Source organism: Acomys russatus, chromosome 29 (assembly GCF_903995435.1).
Source record: "Acomys russatus chromosome 29, mAcoRus1.1, whole genome shotgun sequence".
Classification (NCBI taxonomy): Eukaryota; Metazoa; Chordata; class Mammalia; order Rodentia; family Muridae; genus Acomys; species Acomys russatus.
Genome location: NC_067165.1, coordinates 24832209 through 24853664, shown reverse-complemented (window position 1 = coordinate 24853664; position 21456 = coordinate 24832209). Strand labels below are relative to the sequence as shown.

Below are 21456 nucleotides of genomic sequence, written 5' to 3'. Positions count from 1 at the left end.
ACATCAGTAGCATGCCACATTACAGAACAAGGAGAAGAGAAATACAACAAAGAAAGAGGTAAGATTTGCATTTAAAGCTACATGATCTGCAGGAAGGGAAAGCCACAGAGTAATGAGGAGAAGGTAAGGAAAGAGTGTGAGTTCCCTATGGAACAAATACCCTGCGACACAAAAAAGTAATTCAGTGGATCCAAGATACTATGGTCCAGGAGGGGTGATCACCTTGTTTTTCTAGGCAGAACAGGGAAAGTAATAGCTAAGCAGAGAACTATGACTGACAAGGGACTGGTGCTGAAAGCAGGAGACATTTTTGTTGGAGACTTGGATTTGGCAGAGTAGAAAGAAGGCATGCCCATTTCAAAGGACTTTTCTAGCAAGTGAGCAAATCCCTCATGCAGCACATGTCTCACCGAGTGTCGCTGCTGCAGCCAATCCAGCTGTGTAGGGGTCCGTCCCTGGGGGAGCAGCGCTGATGATGTATGGGTTGGGGACAAACGCAGCGGGAGCTAAACCTGCTGGAAACATACCTGTCAGTAAAAACAAATGACCAAACTGCAGCCCTACTAAACACGTCTCTAGTTTGGCTAGCATTCCAGGCTATAGATGAGGGAAAGGAAATGGAAGAGAGAATAGGCTAAAAATAAAGAGGAATTCACAAAGATAATATAATTTCAATAAAAAGTCATAGTGGCGTGTGTGTGTGTGTGTGTGTGTGTGTGTGTGTGTGTGTGTGTGTGTGTGTGTCTACATCTGTGTATCTGTGTCTGTGCATAGGAAGAACAGAGGAAGACAAGAGGTGTCCTCCTCTATGGTAGTTGTTTTCAACCATCCTAATGCTACAACCTTTTAATACAGTTGTGTTGGCCCCAACCATAAAAATATTTCATTGCTACTTCATAACTGTAATTTTGTTACTATTTGAATCCTAATGTAATTATTGGAGCCCACAGATTGAGGACCACTACTCTATGTGTTTCTACCTTATTTTTCAAGACAGGTTTTCTTGCTGTACAGTCCTTGACACTGGGCTCTACCTAGCCTTTATGTGAATACTGGAGATTTGCACTCAGGTCTTCTTGCTTTCCCAGCAAACATCAAGCTTTACCACAGTCTTGATTGGCTCTCTGAAATGGGGGTCTAACTATGTAGCTGAAGCTGGCCTTAAACTTACAATTCTCCTGCCTCAATCTTCCAAGTGGTGGACAACCATGCCTGGTTTAGATCATTTTGTACAACCTCTCCCATCTTTACTAAAGAAAAGTTTACAACAAATCATTCATGTGTCATTTCTGTTTTATCTCTATGGTTTTATCAAACCTAAGCCTCCTGACTGTCAAGCAACCCCTCTACTTCCAAGCTACCCCTGCCCCTGTTGCAGTCCATCTAGGACAGGTGGATGTTTTTTGTTTTGTTAGTTTTTGTGGTGGTAGAGGGGACTGAATCCAGGGCCTTGTGCAGGCACTGGATCCACTACATATATACACTGAGTCCATCTCCAAGTCTTCATTCATATTATTGTTCAATTTTATTACTAAAAATTGTTTCAAAACACTTTAAGTGAGGACTTATTTTCATTAAAAATAATTTTTCAAAAAAGTGCTGGGGTTGAGACAGACACAATTTACACGCGCACAGCCCTGGCACAGTCTTGCACCAACTAGGGCAAGGCTACGCGCTCTTCTTCCTCGCGCATCACATCCAGAGCTGCCATGTCCTTTCTGCTCATTTCTGTGAATTTTTTGGCATTTGCTTTGAAGAGTCCATGAGAAGGCCTGACTGAGCTGCCAGGCACAACAGTGGCATCAGCACTTGGGGGTACTGACATGAGTCTAAAGCCAGTTGGAACTGCACCATGACTCTTTCTCAAAGAACCAAAAATAGAGGTCCAAATAGGTAGAAAGGTCAAGGTGAGGATTAAAATACCTGTCAAACTCACCCTTCCAACAAGAGGAAGGCAAGACTTAGAAGATGGATCTAAAAGCAATGAATGCACTATCTGCTGCTCAGTAAGCTGAGAAGCTGATATGGTGTCTATCTACAATGGCAACAACCTAATCATGGGTGCTGAAATCTATTTATTATTTGGGGGAACAGGGTGCCACTGTGTAGCACTGGCTGGCTTGGAACTCACTATACACCAGGCTGGCTTCCAACTCACGCAGATCTTCCTGCCTCTGCCTCTCCAGTGCTGCAATGTGTGCACACTACACCCAGCACTGCTGCCTAAATTTTACCAAGAAGTACCAGTAGTTATTTCTCTAGTAAATTACTTAAATCCTGATACAGCTATGGTATAGGAAAAAATGGGTATCAAAAGAAATACTGTGAGCTCAACTCTAGTACATCAAAAATAAAATATGGGTAAGAAACAACTGGACACACAAGAGTCCATTTACTCTGTACAAAGCATTTCTCTGAATTCCATCCACTCTTGCCTTTTCTTTCTTTGGACACAGGGATTCACTGTAAAATACAAGCTGGCCTCAAATGTATTATATATTATGTAGACCAGACTGTCCTGGAACTCAACACCATCCTCCAAATTCTCTCTTCCTCCCAGGTGTTAGGATGGACGTTGATATCAGTGTAAGTTACTACTAGATTTTCCCAGCATCCACCTGTCCTAGAGAACAAGAGAGCCAGGAGCTTAAGGACTTACCGATGTGAGGCTGGTGGGCTGCTGCGAGTGCATACTGCTGCTGTTGGGCAGCTGTCAACTGCTGAACAGCAAGTGCATTGGGTCTTTGGAATAGCTGAGGCAAAAGAAAGATGCTGTGGTTAGAGAACTGTCCTGTGACGTGATGTTTTAAATCTCTTAACAATTTCATTCGCCTCTGTTGCACATGACAGTTTGACAGAACAGGATGCCTCATGCCTACTTCAGTTTATCCTTCCTCTCTCGCTGCCTCAATTCTTTCTCCCCTCTTCATAGACAGGTTATATGTTTCATGTTCCCTAAACTACTGATATATATACATATGCAAAATCCCTAATGACTATAGCAAGTGTCCAAAGTGACTAAAGGTACACCTTAAAGTTTAGGCAAGAATGTTGCAGAGTGACTTCCACATGACAGGGTGGAAGTGTCTTTTAAGACCCAACAAGCACTGAGCTCTCACTTATTCATGCTTTGGAGAAGATAAGGAAAGCTTACTTTATTCTCCGGGGAAATAATTTTGCATACCTTTCTAAACTAGTAGTTTTTCCTAACAAATGAATTAGAGAAATGCCTGACTTTGGGAGTTTAAGGGTCTCCTAGATCTTCTTACACACTGAAAAGAACAGAAAAAGAACAGAAGTGCAGCTATTGACAAATGTTCTTTGTGAACCAGTAAGGTTCCTGGCATCAAGTCAATTACTCACCTATTCATTTAGCAAATGGTTATTATGCAAGGAACAGAAATGTAGCTGTGAGTAAGTAAAAGCCCTCTGCTTGCTTTCCTAGACATAACATTTTATCATAAATAGTTATGAAGAAAGGGAAGCTGGCAGCCTGACTGTAAAAGTCCCCAACAGGCTTCCTTCCAGAGACGTCTTGAGTGCCTAAGCAATTGCTGATTAGCCCTATTCCCAGGACAGTTTCCAACCTCCTGCTCTTTCTATAGGATCCATCAGCAGCCCAGCTCCTACCACTGGGTGTTAAACAACAAAGAGCACAGAGCTTGAGCTACAGGCATATTTATCAAAAGGCATCAAAAAGTGCCATCTCCCCAACTCAGCTAAATCAATACCGTAACTATTCTTACTGTTAATGTATACAATAGAGATTTAATCCTGTGGCCTGACTCCCTACCTCTGTTTGAAGATAAACATAAATTGCTTTTAAAGAAAAGTTGAGGGGCTGAAGAAACTGTTCAGTAGGTTAGAGCACTTATGGTTTTTGCTCCAGGATCAATCCCAGGACCCTCATGAACACCAGGTAAAGATGTGATGCACATACATGCAGGCATGCTTACATGCAGGTAAGACATTCATATACATAAATCTAAAAATAACCAGGTGTGATGGTCCATGCCTATAATCCCAGCACTTGGGAGGCAGAGGCAGGCAATCTCTGTGAGTTTGAGGCCAGCCTGGGTCTACAAAGTCCAGGACAACCAGGGCTACACCAAGGCTATACAGAGAAACCCTGTCTCAAAATCAACAACAATAAAAACCCATAAATATAAAAATATTCTTTAGTAATTTATTTTTATTTTATGTACATCATTGGTTTGACACCATGTGTAAAGGAGTCAGATCCCCTGAAACAGTAGTTACAGACAATTATAACCTGCCATGTGGGTGCTGGGAAAAGAATCTGGGTCCTCTGGAAGAGCAGCCAGTGTTCTTTCTTAACCACTGAGCCAACTCTCCAAGCCCCTTTAAAAAAAGAAGAAGAAGAAGAAGAATTGCATATGTTGAACACAGTGGCCAGCTTAACCTGTATGTTACTCTCTATACCTTATAATCTTTCTAAAAACCAAAGACATTTTCATCTTGGTAGTTCATAGTACAAACAGGAAACATAATCATATACAGATTTTTTTTAACTGTAGCTTTCCTTTTCAAAGGTTAAAGAAAAACTTCACCATGATGAAGCTAAAAAGGGATTACCTTGTACATATCTAATAAATAGCAAACACTGAAATAGACACTAGATGAATTTCTCAAGCATTCAGAACACCTTTCCACCCTAAGATGGGAACTGGTCAGTATGACTTATAAGCTGCATTTTGTGGGTCATGCAATTTTATCTCAAGAACGGTGTCTCTAGCAAGTTGAGGCAGTCCACACAAGAGGAGCAGCCAAGAGGCTTAGTGGTAAAACATTCACTCAGAGTATATGAGGCCCTGGGCTCAATCCCAAGTACCAAAAATAATCTTAAAAAACAAAAACTTAAAACTTAGACCGGGCAGTGGTGGCACATGCCTTTAATCCCAGCACTCAGTTGTGAGTTAGAGGCCAGCCTGGTCTACAGAGCAAGTCCAGGACAGGACAGCCAAGGCTACAGAGAGAAACCCAGTCTCAAAAAACCAAAAACACCTAAAACTTTTAAATTACTTATTTATTCACTTATTTTACATGCACTGGTGTCTTATTTGCTTGTGTGTCTGTGTGAGGGTGCCAGATCCCCTGGAACTGGAGTTAGAAACAGTTCTGAACTGCCATATAGTTGCTGGGAATTGAACCAAGGTCCTGTGGGGCCATCTCTCCAGCCCCTACAACTTTTTGAAACAGTCATATTCTCAACAATTGCTTCCATTGCTTCCATTTGCTTCTTTTCCACCCTCACAGCCCTACTGTAAACAAACCCATCTCACTGGGCTTCAATATAGTGTGGAGTTTGGAGATCGCAGTGATATATACAGAATGTCACTGCCGAGGGCATCCTGACACAATCCAACCAACACCACTCCACCAAACTTTCCTCACCATGTACTTGATGTAGCAGTACAAAACGCATTATTTATACACTGTAAAGACACACAGAAATACTTCTATGTGAGTACCATGCAAGCAATCATCCCATGGAACCTAAGTCTGCAGTTCCGCCTTCATGGTCATGTTTTGTTCCAATTTTAGTGTATGTGCTGTCAAAGCCAGCCCCATGGTCACATTTCAAGGTGAGGATTATTACTGCTAACAGAAAACACATATATTACCCTTGGAAAAGCTCCCATATGTTCTGTGATAATCACTGCTTTACAGTTAATGAATATAAGAAAAATGGGAGATTTTCTTCTTGAAAGCATTTTGTAGTAAACAATGTAACAAAAGCTAATTATGCATCCACGGCCACTGGGTTTGATTATAGACTAGATTACATCAATTTTGGCACAATCCCTTTGGTTCAATATTAACTAGAAACAGGGTACTCAGAACAAAATTGGCTAATTGGGAAGTGACAGCCGCCAAAGACCCTTAAAAAAAAAAAAAAAAGACAAATTCACACTAATGCCACCTTGTGAGCAAGCCCCTGAGTTCTGAAGAGCCAATGGCCTGCACACCTGAGCACTGTGAGCACTAGGAAGTGCCTGTGGGAGGAAAGCGGCGATGAGCATCTGTGCTGATTATAGCATTCAGAGAACATGGGAAAGCCAGCAACTACCTCAAAGGAGTGAAGGGATTCACAATAAATACTGAAAGCATGGTCTGGGCATCTGATGACAAACTGCTTTGATTTCCTTCTATGTCCCTCACTAGGTGAGTTTAAAAAGGTAGTGTTCCTGTTCCAAATGGAAATGGGCAGCTCAAAACACATACATTCTACAGTGCCATGCAGTGGGTAGTTTATAACAGATAGTTATTACCAGTATGGTTTGAAAAACAAAAAAAAAGCTATCAATATTATTGCTATTATAATCACAGTTGGCATAAAGTACTACTGCTGCCATGCACAGGTAGTCAAGGCCAGCCTAATCTGCACGTCCAACCATGTTTAAAGAAAATAAATATTAATTACAAATTAATTTTAAAAAAGCAAAAGTCTACAACTAAACAAAATGACCCCACTACCTGTGCAGAGACTCTGTAGCATGGTGGGGCTCTCCGATCTGGAGAGCAACATGAAGCAGGAGCTACAGAAGACTCGCACACTCACTCCTAAGTGGAATGGTCCCTTGAGTTTGGGGCTATTTTTTTGTTTTTGTTTTCCTGGTACTGAGACCAATACAGGGCTTTGCACAGCAAGCACACTAGCACTCGGCTAAATCCTCAACCTCCAACAAAAACGTGGTTTTTTTGTTTTGTTTTTTGTTTTTGTTTTTTCGAGACAGGGTTTCTCTGTGTAGCCTTGGCCATCCTGGACTCACTTTGTAGACCAGGCTGGCCTCGAACTCGCAGCGATCCGCCTGCCTCTGCCTCCCGAGTGCTGGGATTAAAGGCGTGTGCCACCACGCCCGGCTCAACAAAAACATGTTTAATGAGAGTCTTGATTTTCACCATCTTAAGGCAACACAATGGCCAATGATCAAGAACAGCCTTAACTCCCACCTTGATTTCACTATGAACGCTGGGCCAGTTACTTAGTATCACATGCCTCAACTTTCTTCTCTACCTAACAGAGAAACAAATTATCTGGTTCCTAAGGTCCTTTATATGAGATAAGAGTGCTGCTACCTGGGCCTGACCACCTGACTTCAATCACCAGAACCTACACAACAGAGGGAGAAAGCTTCCACAAACTGTCCTGTACCGTCTCTTTTATCTCTTTTCTTCCTTCCTTCCTTCCTTCCTCCCTCACTAAACAAATATTTTTGGAAGTTACAAGGAAAGATACAAAGTTATCTATCATATAAGAACAGTTTTCTTGTTACATTCCTTTCAAATAAAAGCTATGGATAAAGCTGAATGTGAAGATGAGACAGATCTACACAAGAAAAGCCTCTGTACTCCTAGGAGAAGAAAGTCTGAAGGGAAGAACCCGACCCTAGGGACGGAAAGGTCTCACCATTTTCTTTTTGTTTCGAGTTTTACTGATGTTGGTGTGTCTGAGACAAGGGTCAGCAGTCCATATACACACATGCATGCCAAACATTCATACGAATTAAGTAAACAAATGTTATATTTAAACAACAACAACAAAGCCTTCACTATTCCTTAGCAAGTAAGAAACTAATTTCAATCATGCATGGTGGTGCATGTTTTCAATCTCAGCAGAGGCAGGCAGAGTTCAAGGGCAGCCTAGTCTATATAATGAGTTCCAGGACAGCCAGGGTTAGAGAGGCCCTGCCTCAAAAAAACAAAGGAAGACAGAAAAAGCTAATTGCAGGGTAAATGATTTCTAAGTAAGATCGCAAATCAAAACTAAAACCCAATCCTCTACCAAATAAATGTTTCTGTATAACTGAGCAAATTAAAAGTACACTGAGGTAACTTCAATCATTGTATCACACTAGTCAATATCAAACCTTCCTTAGTAACAACACATAGGACACTAATGGAATAAATAGTTGTACAGTCTAAAAAATGGTTTGTATATGCAAATGACAATCCTCCAGGAGCCAGGTGGATTTTAGGCCAGTTTGATCTAGGTAGTTAGTAGCAGGACAGGCAAGGCTACAGAGAGAGAGACTGTTGAGAAAAGAGAGGTTAAGAAGGAGGGCGGTATGAAAGTGGGTGATGGGGAGAAGAGAACACTGGATCTCCCTTGAACTAGAGTTACAGTCAATTGTGAGCCACCTGTGACAGACTCCTATAATCCCAGCACTCAGGAGATAAAAACAGGAGGATAAACTCAAGGCCTTCAACTGCACAATTAAGAGTTTTCTAGGTCAGTCCCAGTATCATGAGACCCTGTCTTGTGCTATATTAAGTTATTTTTAATTTATCAACAATCTAAATAATCTATGCTGGTATAACATTAGTTTGGGTTTCTGTTACAAGGTGAGGAGATAATAAAATGTAATATACTGCTCTGATATCATAACACAGAATGGTATGAACTTGTTAATACACAAACTTTTAGGGGCCGTTTTTCAAGATTAAGAAGGCAACAGGGAAAATCAAGAAAGTGGGAAGAGGCCAGGCATGGTGGCACATGCCTTTAATCCCAGTACTCGGGAGGCAGAGGCAGGAGGATCCCTGTGAGTTCGAGGCCAGCCTGGTCTACAAAGTGAGTCCAGGACAGCCAAGGCTACACAGAGAGACCCTGTCTCGAAACTGCGCCCCCTCCCCCCAAAAAAAGTGGTAAGAGAACTCCAGAAGGACACCAAAAAGAGTATCATGTGGAGAAAATAGCCTTAAATTGGGGACTCTTTTACACAATCTCTCTCTGTAGGCTTATTTTAATGAATAGCTTTAGCCACCTCACTGCTCAAAGGAGTTCTGGGATTCTTGCTCTTGTAAATAAACCTGAGAGGTCACATTCACAATGAGCACCAGTGACTAGAGAAAACACTGAACGTCCTAAGCCCAGAGAATAAAAGGACTAAGCCAAAATCACCTTTGCCCTAGTCACTGGGTGCTTTGTATCATGCATCTCACTAAAGCGGACACTTTCTAACAAAACCAACGGGAAAACATCACAATGAAAAGGAAGAACGAGAGAGTACCCTGTCGATGTCCACACCAGTTTCCCCCTCAAAAAAAATTTTTTAATAAAAAATCGCGCTGCTCCACCATTTGAAACATATAAACCAAAACAAAGGAAGATGACCACCCTCTGCTCCTCATTTACAGAACTCAAAATCAAAGAGCAAACTGTGCAAGAAAATACACAGTGTTCTAGATCACCAACTCGCTCAATAACCCTGAGTTGTTTTGGGCACTGTCTGAGCCACAACCTGCTCAAGCAAGACCTCCATGACCTAGACTCAATTCTTTATGCAGTCTTGTACTCAGCGATAGAACTGCACTCCAGGTACCCTGTACACCTACCATCTTCTCTCTGCTCTGTCAACTCAAACATCCTTTAAGATGACCTTGGTCATCACTAAGCCTCCCAGCCCTGACTCACGGCACTTATATCAATCAACTGGTTTAATACAATTCCATTGCAAGCGGAACTCAGAGTTCCCAAAGGACTCGTGACTCAACAATTAATAGATTAACATCAAAGCGTCTAAACTGCTTCTAAAGAAACACTACAAAACCGCAAAATGTGCCCTAAAATTTCAAGTGCAGGCACATACTAACAATTAGTAACAGGGAATACATGAATTCAACATAGCAAGATCCTGACTTTAAAACACACACACACACACACACACACACACACACACACACACACACACCCCTCTTCCCCCTAAACAATGCCTTGTCGCTGTCAGTAAAATGCACAGTATCTATTTACCTTCATGGTCTACCCAAACTACCAGCCAGGCTGAATACACCCCAGATCATTTCCCTTTTAGGCTTAACTACTTATTGGTTTTACTCTTTACTCCATGAGGGTTTTTGTTTTGTTTTGTTTTTCAATTTTCATCTTCCTGGAGAAATGAGAGTTGTAAGGAACAGCTTACCAACCCTTCTTCTAGACGTTTTTCCTTCCTCTGGAGACCAGAGAACTCATCCTAGGGTGTGGCTGGGAGTGGTTCGACTCTTTTTGTTAGGGTGTGTATGCATATGTGGACACTCCTGTTATTGAGCTCAGAGGGGGCATTAAATACACATACTTTTAATTCCAGCACATGTAGACAGACAGAAACGGAGGCCTGCCTGGTTTATACAACAAACTTCTAAACAGCCAGATCTAAAAAGTAACTTGGCAGTAATGGTGGTCGTACCAGAGACAGTTGCAAGCCACCCAACATGTGTAACCGGGAACCCAACCCAAGTCTCTGTAAGAGCAAGAGGTCCAATTAACCACTGAGCCATCTCTCCAGCACCACCCCATCTCTTATCATGGAGTACTATCTTGCATATATAAATGACGAAATGCATTCTAATGTCTAAACAGACAACAACTGAAATGCAGAAAACTAAATAGAAGCTTGTTCTGTTCATCAAAGATATATTTGGCTACAGATGAAAAGGGTACTAACTAAATATTATTATGAGTCGCCCACAAGTCCACTGTCTCTCTGAATCAATCCACAAAGCTGGGTCCCAAAAGAATGTTTTCCGGATTGAAGGGCCATAGTTTTTGATCAGATGGCAACATAGTGACCCTAAAATAGTTCATCTGATCTAAGAAATAACTCAAGGCTATTATTACACAGTAATATTATATTACTGGGTGTTATATAACCTTCCAACAATATCCAAAGACTTTCCCAGGTACTAAAGAGCTTCAAATTTTATTTTGGGAAAGTGTATTAAATAGCAGAGAAGTAGTCAGATAGAACAGAAAAAGAGGAAGAGCTCTCTAAATGCTCATTTGGCTGAAGGGAAGCAGAGGACACCCTGATCTCACACAGCTCACAAACTGGCAAAGGCAATGACATGCTATCATAACACAGGCGCGTGTGCCCTTAGCTCTTAAGTAAACCACTCTTACAGTAGCGCCCAAAGGCAGTGGGACTGAGGACTATCCAATTATAAATAAAGTAAGATTGACCCAGTTGGCCCTTAGAGAAAGAGAATGAAAATAAAGTTAAATGTGATGGGGTGGTGGCGGTGGTGGCGGCGGCGGCAGCGGTGGAGGTGGTGGTGGTGGTGGTGGTGGCGGTGGTGGCGGCGGCGGCAGCGGTGGTGGTGGTGGTGGTGGTGGTTTGAATGAGTTGTCCCCCACAGGCGCAAACATTTGAATCCTTGGTACCTAGTTGATGGTGCTGTTTCAGAAGTGTAAGCTTGCTGGAGGAAATGTGTCAGCAAGTGGTATGCTTTTAGAGCTTAGAGGGTCACTCTCTGTTTTGTGTTTGCTTAAAAAATATGAGCTCTCTGATTCCTATTTCTTGCTCCTATAGCCATACCTGCCACTTGCTGCCATGTCTCCCTGCAATAACAGACTTTCTAGTTCTGGAAGCACAAATAAATCCTACCTTCCCTAAGTTGCTTTGGTCATGGTGTTTTATCACACATGATAAATCCAAATGATCCTTCCTCCTTAACAATTCCAGCTTCTCTACAGGCACCTCTGGGAAATGGAGGCTAGAAAGACACTTTGAAGTCTTAGGATAATGATTACCAGATGTTTTCTGGGTGCCCAGAACACAAATATCTTTAAAAAAAAAAAAAAAAAAATCTCCCCCTGGCAATATAGCTTAGGAGTTGAGCATGTCATTAGCATGAATGGGGGAGAAGCAATAGCTGTGGAGTATATGGAATGTGCTGGCCAGATTTATGTCAACTTTGACATAAGCTATTGTCACCTGAAAGGAGGGAACTTCAATTGAGAAAATGTTCCCATAAAGTCAGACTGCAGGAAAGCCTGTAAAATATTTTAAATAGTGATTGATGAAGGCGCGGCCAGTCAATTATGGATGGAGGCATGCCTGGGCTGTTGTTGGCCCTGGGTTCTGTAAGAAAGCAGACCTAGGAAGCCTTAAGGAGTAAGCCAGTAATCAGCATGCCTCTATGGCCTCTGATCAGCTCCTGACTCTCTAGGTTCCTGCCCTGGCTTCCTCAATGATCTACTACAATATGGAACTGTAAGCCAAATAATGTTCCTTCCTAACCATAGTGTTTCACCATAGCAATAGTAACCCTAAGACATGGGATAAAACGATAATGTCCAAATCACATCTGTGCACCTAGCAATATCCCTACACTGCAAAAACTAAAATATCTATGAAAAGCCATAATAACAGGTTCCAAAGTGCAAATCTGTTTCAATTAGCCAGTGGAAAAGCCATCTATGACACTGTACATCTCCACAATTAGTATCTCTGATATATTCAAAAGTTCATTTATGTTTAAGTCCTAAACATAAGTTAGCTGCAAAACTCCTGGTAATATAAAACCATAAATTAGTAAACCAAAAAAGACCACAGCTCCTTGACTATGAAGTAAAAGATGGTTAGATAAAAGAGAATCAAAAATTTGACCAACACATAGGAGGCAAACTCTTCTTAAATAAAAAAGGGTGCAATTAAAATAGGAAAAAAAGCATGGAGCCAGTAAGGACCAGAAAGAAAAGAACAGAGAGACAATTTTTGTGGAGCTAGACATAGTTTCTGGGAGCTACAGAGAACAGTGTCCAATTATACTTTTCTTTCTATGGAAAAAAGGTTTGCTAATTAAATCTCACAAACGCTGGGGTATGGCTCAGCCCTATGCACCTATATAGCAAGCACAGGCTCCACCCCCAGTACCACCTAAAGAAACAAAAAATTAACAACCATATAGTCTCACAGCATGATCTGAAGATATTTCTTTGAGCTACTTATCTATCAATCAAAATACATCTGACATCAGCTAAATGACAGCAAGGAAAGGCACAGCACATTACAACTAGCCTCCAAAGGCAACAAACAAATCTAAAACTACAATAATACTGCAGTCTCTCATACTACGAATCTGTATTTTTGTACAGTCCAAAACTAAGGAGTAACAGGAAGGTACAATCTATCAGACCGTTTGGAGACTGTGAAGCTTCCTGATCCCTCTGATAGCTCATTTCCTTTCGAATGAATTGGTCCTATTATGCCTTCAAAAATGGTTGGCATAGTTATGGGACATGGTGGCTCACACCTGTGATCTAAGCACTACCAAAGAGGCTGAAAGTAATGGACCAGAGATTGCCTCCAGGATCAGTTCCTAGCACCCACATGGCAGCTCACAAACATCCAGGTTCAAGAGAATCCAACGCCATCTTCTTTTCCTCCTTAGGCACAGGTACACATACCTGCACATGGTACACAGACTTGCATGTTCACAAAGCACCCATATATGTAAAATAAAATTTAAGAAAAATAATGGGGGGGGGGGGGGGCGCGCCACGCTGAAACAAGATCTAAGGCCATCCTGGGCAGGTTCCAGGGCAGTCTTGGATTCATAGCAAAATACTGTCTCAGAAAAACCCAAAACAGTAAACACATGAACAAATTTTTCTAGAAACTTGTAAACATAAGAAAGTTAAGCCTGGGGTGATTGCTCAGTGAATAATAGCACTTGCCATGCAAACCTGAGTTTGGATTCAAAGAATGCACAGAAAACAATGGACATAGCTGAACATAGTAACTGTAGAACTGGTAGGTGGGCTGGGGTGGTGGTGTTACAGGGTAGAGACAGGGAGATAACTGGGGCTTACTGGCTGGTGGATCCAGACTCAGTAAGAAACCTTGTTTCAGGAAATTATGCAAAGAGCAATAGAGAAAAGCATCCAACATCATCCTCTGGCCTCTGCAAGTGCATGCATAGGTGAGCCACACACTCTCTGGCTCTCATGATCATACCCCCTCCCCTAGCCCCAACCAAATAATAATGGTAGACCTTAGAGCGTTGTGTGTTCTATTAATCATTCTAGCTATTTTAAAAGGTATCTGTTATGCATGTTAGATACTATATATAGTTGGTATTATACTGACTGAGGTTATGGACAAGAATGCTCACTATCTTATGTCCCTCTTTTGGAGGGAAGAGAGTATGCACACTTGGGGAAGGGGGACAAGTGCCACTGTGTACATGTGTCTAGGAGAGGACACTACATTTCTTCCTTTATTGTTCTCTACCTTATTCTTTGGCACAGGGTCTCACACTGAATCCAAAGCTCACTGTTTGTGCTAGGCTGTGCCTGTCTCTGATCTCCAATACCAGGGTTACAGGCACGAGTAGCTATGTGCAGCTGTTACAAGGGTGCTAGAGATTTGGAGTGGGATCTTCCTGCTTTCAAAGCAATCACTCTCACCCATTGAGCCATCTCTCTAGCCCCTCATTTTTTTTTTTTAACGCAGAACAAACCAGCAACAGCATACAACAGAAATCTTCCAAAGTGTAACTTAGCATCCTCCCCAAGGGTAGGGAGGAAAGAGCCAAGCATGGTACATACAGAGCAGGATGCTCTCATCCCAGCAATGTTGGCTAAAAGGTGAGCTTTGTAAACTTATTTCATTGCTGAACCAAAAACTGCTGGCTGATGGCATTCTAAATTGATAAAACCTTTGCCCAACCCACCCCCATAATGTGCTGGCTAGAGAGAAAGGAAAAGGGTGACAAAGACGCACACTGTACCTGTTGTTGAGAATTGTAGTCAAAAAGTCCCACAGTTGCTGCTGCTGAGTCCACAGGTACCTGCGTGCCTGAATAATCAAACTGTAGAGGCTCCATGCCCACATGTTCCATGGGGTCCAAGGGGACACTCTGGGACTCCATGTTGGAGAAATCCTCCACAGGCTTGGCACCATTGGTGCTGGTCAGCTGGGCTAAGCCCTCAGAACCATTCTGGTTTGGACCCAGAAGATCCACTTCATTAGCAGAGTTCTGGCAATTACCAGGGGTACGGCTAAACAGAGAAAGTAAAGGGCATTAAACCTTATTTTGATCCGGGAGGGACACTACAGCAACCCCCAGTTTATGTCCTTGACATAATTCATCAGCAAGTCCTGAAAGCTAGTTCTACAAAATAACCAGAGATCTTTGACAAAACTTACAGGGTTGTAGCCTCTAGAATAAGGCTATGGTTTGCCTTCCCAACTACCTCTTGAACCTTTATCCTCTGCTATTAACACACAACACACCTTTACTATGAAATCTAGACTGAAGAAATGCAAGTGTCCCCCACAAGCACAGGGGGAATATCCGCTCCACCAGAGCAGCAGCTCCTCCTTAAACAGAGGAAACTGGCAAGGCTGGTTTCTGGGCCAGTCATAGTGATACACACCTATCATCCCAGCACTCAGTGCAAGTTTCAAAGCTAGGCTGGAGTACACACAAGACTTTGTTTTAAAATAAAGCAAAACACCTACAGTTGGTTCCTAGGGGAAATTCCAATTCTTAGAATGATTCTAATAAAAAGGTTTCCATATATTATTTATATTATTACCAGTGGGAAACACTATCCCCACCTGCCAAAGAAATGGAAGAAGCAAATCAATTAAAAACTGTTGTAAAGCTTTATTACTGATCACAAGCTCCTACTCTCCAAAGACAATGTTAAACTTTAGCTAGTGTATTTATGTCCCATCCTCCGTGTCACAAAACTCCAAAGAGCAAAGTAATTACCTAGGCTGAAGGTTTAAATGAGTACTGTTCTGGGACTTGAGATATATATATATCACAACCCTGCTAAATGCCTGCATCATCCAAACCCATCACAGGCAAAGAAGAGTGGCCTATAGCTATATTCAATCCTTTCATCTCTTAAAAATTAAAAATAATTAATAACAATAGTGGTAATAAAAACAATACAGCTGGTACAAGTTAAAAATATTGTCATATTCCATCCATCACAAACACAACCTCTTGTTCCAGCCAGCCAGACACCACAAGCACTGCTCCAGGATGCTTGTGATTCAGGGAGGTAAGCATGTATTGCCCTTTGCCTTGAATTTCAAAGGCTCTAATCCTATACATGTTATATATCAATATATATATATATATATATATATATATATATATAAATAATTAGGCTTATTAAACAACTGCAAATGATGTAAAATACTTCTTGATACTAGTGGTTATTAGGAGGGAAAAATTGTGTGTTTATGTCTGTATTCATATAAACATCCATTAGCTTTAAACTGGCATTAAGTTATTTGTGTATGTGTTATCAGTGAACAAAGACTTTTTGAAATTATACACCATAAATAAACTTGTTTACAGCTGTGGAAGACAAATATGTAATACTATGGATGTTCTACTACAGGGAAATCTGAAACTATCAACAAAGATAGGATAAAAGGCATCCATGGAAACTATATGACTGCAAACAAGCCATTTGCTGGGTGTGGCAGCAGTGTACATTTGAAATCCCAGCACTTAGAGGCCCCGGCAGGAGGACTGCCAAGTTCAAAGGCAGCCTGTGTTACATAGTGAGCCCTTCTCTTACTTTGCACCTAACTCCCATTTCTTCAAGCTGAAGTAACCGATGACTGGTTTACCTATGTGGAATGGAGCTGCTGAAGGCAGCTGGAAGGCACAAAATTTCTCGGCTATTTCTCCCCTCCAATATGAGAGAGGGATATATCCTTCAGTGACCATGGCTCTAGCGTATAATGGTGTGCGAGAAATTCAGTGAAGTCTCAAAGCACCTATAAAACTTTTTGGGTCTTCAGAATTACTACTCTCCTCTGTGGAACCACTCTGCAAATCTAGCTCCATACAAAGTTCTACCATTTGGGCAAAGCATGAAACATGGACAGCTCTTCTTCTTCTTTTTTTTTTTTTAAATATTTATTTATTTTTAAGTATGCGAGTGCTCTGCCTGCATGTATACTTGCAGGCCAGAAGAAAGCATCAGATCACATTATAGATGGCTGTGAGCCACCATGTGGCTGCTGGGAACTGAACTCGGGACCTCTGGACAAGCAGACAGAGCTCTCGCCCGTTGAGCCATCTCTCCAGCCCACATGGACAGCTCTTTAAAACTTCCACCTTACCAGTTAGTTTACACCTCTGTGCCATCATCTATACTAGATCCAATTTTTAAGAAGGAAACAGTAACAGAGGAACTAAAATAAAAACAAAAACCCACAGCCCACATCCAAAAATCGGAAGTGTAAAATATACAAACCTAAAATCTTTGACGTCTGCATCAATCCCATTCTGCACTGGTAAACCATTGGTCTTGTCCATCACATCACCCTCCTCCTTCAAATCTCCTAGCTTATCTCCATCAAACGTACCCTTGTTCTTCTTTTCACCTTTGTCGTTTTCATCACTGTCTGCATCCCTTGGGCCCTGTTTAAAAAATAGCTTCAGCTTCACTAATCATCATCAACTAATTGTGGATACCCACTGTGGACACCAGACTACACTAAATACTATCTGGAACAGGACAGTGCCCATGCCTGACATTACAGTCTAGTTTACAAACAACACAGAGGCAGGAACACTGCAGAAAATTTTGCCAAATGGGGGAAGACAGACAGACAAGTATGTTACAGAACTGAGGACATCTTATCATTCTATGTGCTCCTTCTGCCCCACACCTTCTTCCCAAAGCCAGGTTAAAACTGTATCTCTCAAGCCTATTTCTCTACTCTTGAATCTGTCTAGCATATTCCTAAGAGGGAAAGCATTAAGCCTCTTTTAAAAAATAAAATAAAATCCACAACTTCCCACTACCCTATGTAAGCCCCTCCTTCACTTCTAAATGTGAAACCTAATGTGGGCTGAAACCATTTGACCTCAATTAGGTCTTCACTTGATCTGGGTGTGTATGCCCTGCCAAACTGCACTATGGATTTATTTTCTGTCTATTTGATTTGGGTTTTATTGAGTCGAGTTCTTGCTGTCCATGGCTAGCTTGGAACACACTACACTCAAAGCTCAGGTTGGCCTGCATTTTCAGCAACCCTCTTGCCTCAGCCTCCTAGATGCTGAAATAACAAGTATGCACCACACACTTAGCCAACATTGACTTTTTAAAAAAAAAATGATGCTTCAAAACTAATCTTAAAGAAGTGTGCTCTAAAAACTTTTATCTGCCATTATCTGAATATTTCAATGAAAACTACTGTAATATAATTGGGACATTTTATACAAGAGAATATACTTCTGAATATTTCTAAACACTAGACCTAAGTAATGGATCTGGCATCAGATATATTCAGGTGCTGTCTTTTAAAGAAATGTAAATGTGTGTCCTTTTAGTAGCATCCAGCATAAGCCCTGGAGATAGGAGGGGTGGAAATGCCTTGAGTTCCAAAGGAAAGCAACTATCTGTGGGCTGAATTTAGCAGACAGCAATGCAGACCCCAGCACTGCAGAGCACGACCTTACTTTAGCTTTTATGAACTAAAAGAAGTGATCTTGCTGTTCCCATCACTGACTCAGGCTTTATGAAGGGAACAAGCGCACTTGGCTCAAATTAAAGTTCCTGATACAAGGCAAGCCAAGTGGACAGAAGACAAGCACTTCTACACCAAACTTCCAGTCACCACCTCAGTGGAACTTAGTGGAGCACAGAGCAGCAGTTAGTTGTGAGCAGACTGACTAAGAAACGGACAGGCTGCACAGAGAAAACTAAACAAGCTCTTCATCAAAGATTTAAGAAACCACTTGATCAGAAAGCACAATACAGGAGCCCTGGCTGTCTCAGCCCTATCTGTAGAATACTATTTCAGAGCCCATTTCCCTTTTAAAGGTAGACAGTCATTCTCTGTTCAAATACAAGAAAGCCTTTGTGGGTAATATTAAAAGCAGGAATACATGTGACCTGTATGCACAGCTTAGCCTCAGGAGGCATCAAGACAGTGAGGCGCAGCAGTGGCCACCGCAGGGTGTTCCTTGAAGACTGCAGTTCTACAACCTGCAGCTGATGAACACAGAAGCACTGAAGGAGCACCCTGAGACGCCAGTGCAGACAGGGAAGAAGACAAGACTCTGAAGCCCTGGAGCTTACACGATAACCAGAAACAGCAGCAACCTCCACACCATGTTGAGAAGTACAGAAGTAGAGTTTTCACTTTTATAGCTGCTGCTATAAAGATGAATAAACTGTCTAGCAGAAGCTCAATAAATATGACCAAGACATGTTTTAATGGTGAGGGTTAAAACCTCCTATGAAACTGAACTGCCAAAATAAGGAACCACATCTATCTTTATCATCATTAAACCAGTCAAGATGGTAAGACTATCATTGCAATGGCAAAAAAATAAAAAACCCATTAATGTTAGTGGCCAAAAAGCACCACAGGAGGAATCTCTACAAGCCTATAAACCAAGTCTATGGCTTAAGAAAACCTGTTCAGCTCTAATACCTCCCAAGAAGTTTAAAAGGCAAGCCCATAAAACTACAGAGGAAATAGGAGAAAGCTCAGTAGGAAGGTCCTACAGCAAGCAAGGTACTTACTGGCGAGCTCATGTTTAGCATTTTCATTCCTTGGTGACCTTCACAAGGGCTTCCTTCCCATGAACCTGCTCAGCCTATCCATTTGCTCACTGGCCTGTACTGAAAACAGCCACTAACAGTTTCATTATCAATTTCACAGATTTTCAAAATATTCCCTGAGGTTGGCTGGTTTTCACTAATCCTGTACAATCCATTTCTACAACTTGCTGCCTGACTTTCTTCCCCTATCAACACACCAGATCTCTGACAGAGCACTAGCAACTCTTTCTGCCTGTTGATTTCCATGGTGCATCTCCTCTTGAAGCAATTGTGGTAACCATTTATAACTTCAGCACTCATGTGTATATGTACATGAATACATTTTTATGTACATACCCATTTTACTTAAAAGAAAAAAGCTCATTACAAAAGAGGATATACAACAAAAATTGCTGGCAGTCAAGTCTGCCTTCTGCATTATGGCAAGATCAGAGTGAGAAACCAGCTGCTATCTAAAGACAGCCTTGGTCTTCAGATCATAAAAATGGGTTTTTTAACTGTAGTCCCAGCACCCAGGAGGCAAGAGCAATAAGTTGCCAGCTAGCCAGAGCTACAGTGAAAGACCCTGTTTCAAATAACAAGAAAACGGTCTCTTAGAGCCAGGCGGTAGTGGTGCGTGCCTTTAACTCCAGCACTTAGGAGGCAGAGACAGGAGGATCTCTTTGAGTTTGAGAACAGCCTGGTGTACAGAGTGAGTTCCAGGTCAGTCAGGGCTACACAGAGAAGCCCTGTCTTTATTTAAGAACAAAAAACAAACAAAAATAAATAAATAAATAAACCTGTTAGAAATGTGAGAGGCCAGTAGGCCAGGGGGAGTTAAACTTGTAATCGCAGTTCTCAGGTAATAAAACAGGAGGGTTACCATGAATTTAGAGGCACTCGGCTACAAAGGGAGTTCCAGCCAGCCTAAAGAAGGGAAAGAAAGAAAAAAAGCAGCTTATAAAGAGCCTAAAATAGAAAAGTTGGGCTGGAGAGATGTCTCAGCAGTTATAGAAGACCTGGGTTCAATCCCAGCACCTACATGACAGTTCAAACAGTTCCTGGGAAATTAACATCCTCTTGTGGCCTCTAGGAACATAGCATACATGTGCTGTACAAATAAGCATGCAGGTAACTCACCCATATTCATAAAATAAAACTCAATTTGGGAGGAAAAAAGAATAGGAGTATAAAAAGTGTTAATTGTTGGCATCTTTGTGGTTTTTAATAATATATAATGTGAGGTACTTACAGTTGTGTGGTCTTTCAGAAAATATTAACACAGGTGCACACAATCTGTTTTGTGTTCTATCTACAGCACTAACTGGTCATAAAACTTTGGTCATTTAATCTCTGAGTATTAGCTTTCTTACCTATTAAGCAGGACTAATTTTGTTTAATAAATAGTTATGAACAACAATGAAATGCTGCATTGCAAAGTTTAAAGCTGTTATACACATGCAAAACTACAGCAGGACAGATGCACATAACACTTTTTGGGATACCAAGGTTTGAAAATTACCAAACACTCCCAAAGCAGGCATTTAAAAAGTCAATCTATAGCTCAGGCTAATGATCACAACCTCAAAATTTAGAGATTAACCATAAATGGCAAGGCAAAAAACAAATGCCAGTATCGTAGACAGCACCCAAGCAACCAGTCCCTAGCAAATTCTCCCCACTGGGAACAAAGCGGTGCTGAGAGATGGCCAAGCAACACGGTGGTTGAAGAACCACCAAAGAGTCAGGAGCCAAACAGCCACTGTTAGAGACCACAGGTACAAAGAGGGCCTGCTCACTGCCACCTCAGCCTCCTCAGGACAACTATAAAGGAAGACAATTCCAAACATCTTTCTTGTTCCCAAAAAAGTCAGAACCAGAAATCCTCCTCTAACTGCAGGGTTCTTAGAACAACACTTCACATGGCAAAAGTCCCATTCAGTGAGATCAGAGACTCCTCATCTGTATCAAACAAGCAGTATTTTGTGTGTCTACTTGCAGAACAACAAACAAGATAATGCTGACTACAACAAATCATATGTATTCCCATAAAACACCCCCAAGATTTTTAAAATTTAATTTTCTGCTAAGTACAATAGCCCGTATCTGATAGGAACAGA

General features: G+C 41.5%; 1 protein-coding gene across 18 annotated transcripts in view; it reads right to left on the bottom strand.

The window, feature by feature from the left end:
- Pum1 (pumilio RNA binding family member 1) overlaps nucleotides 1-21456 on the bottom strand; it is a 110706-nt gene that overhangs the window by 37100 nt on the left and 52150 nt on the right. For 9 of the 18 annotated variants that reach the window (XM_051171517.1, XM_051171519.1, XM_051171524.1 and 6 more), the window contains 4 exons: nucleotides 17036-17202; nucleotides 14536-14806; nucleotides 2660-2753; nucleotides 411-527 (listed from right to left, as the gene is read on the bottom strand). In XM_051171517.1, coding sequence (XP_051027474.1) covers nucleotides 411-527; nucleotides 2660-2753; nucleotides 14536-14806; nucleotides 17036-17202 — 649 coding nt within the window. The remainder of the gene's footprint in view (nucleotides 1-410; nucleotides 528-2659; nucleotides 2754-14535; nucleotides 14807-17035; nucleotides 17203-21456) is intronic. The other 9 variants (XM_051171521.1, XM_051171523.1, XM_051171528.1 and 6 more) reach the window with 4 other exon arrangements.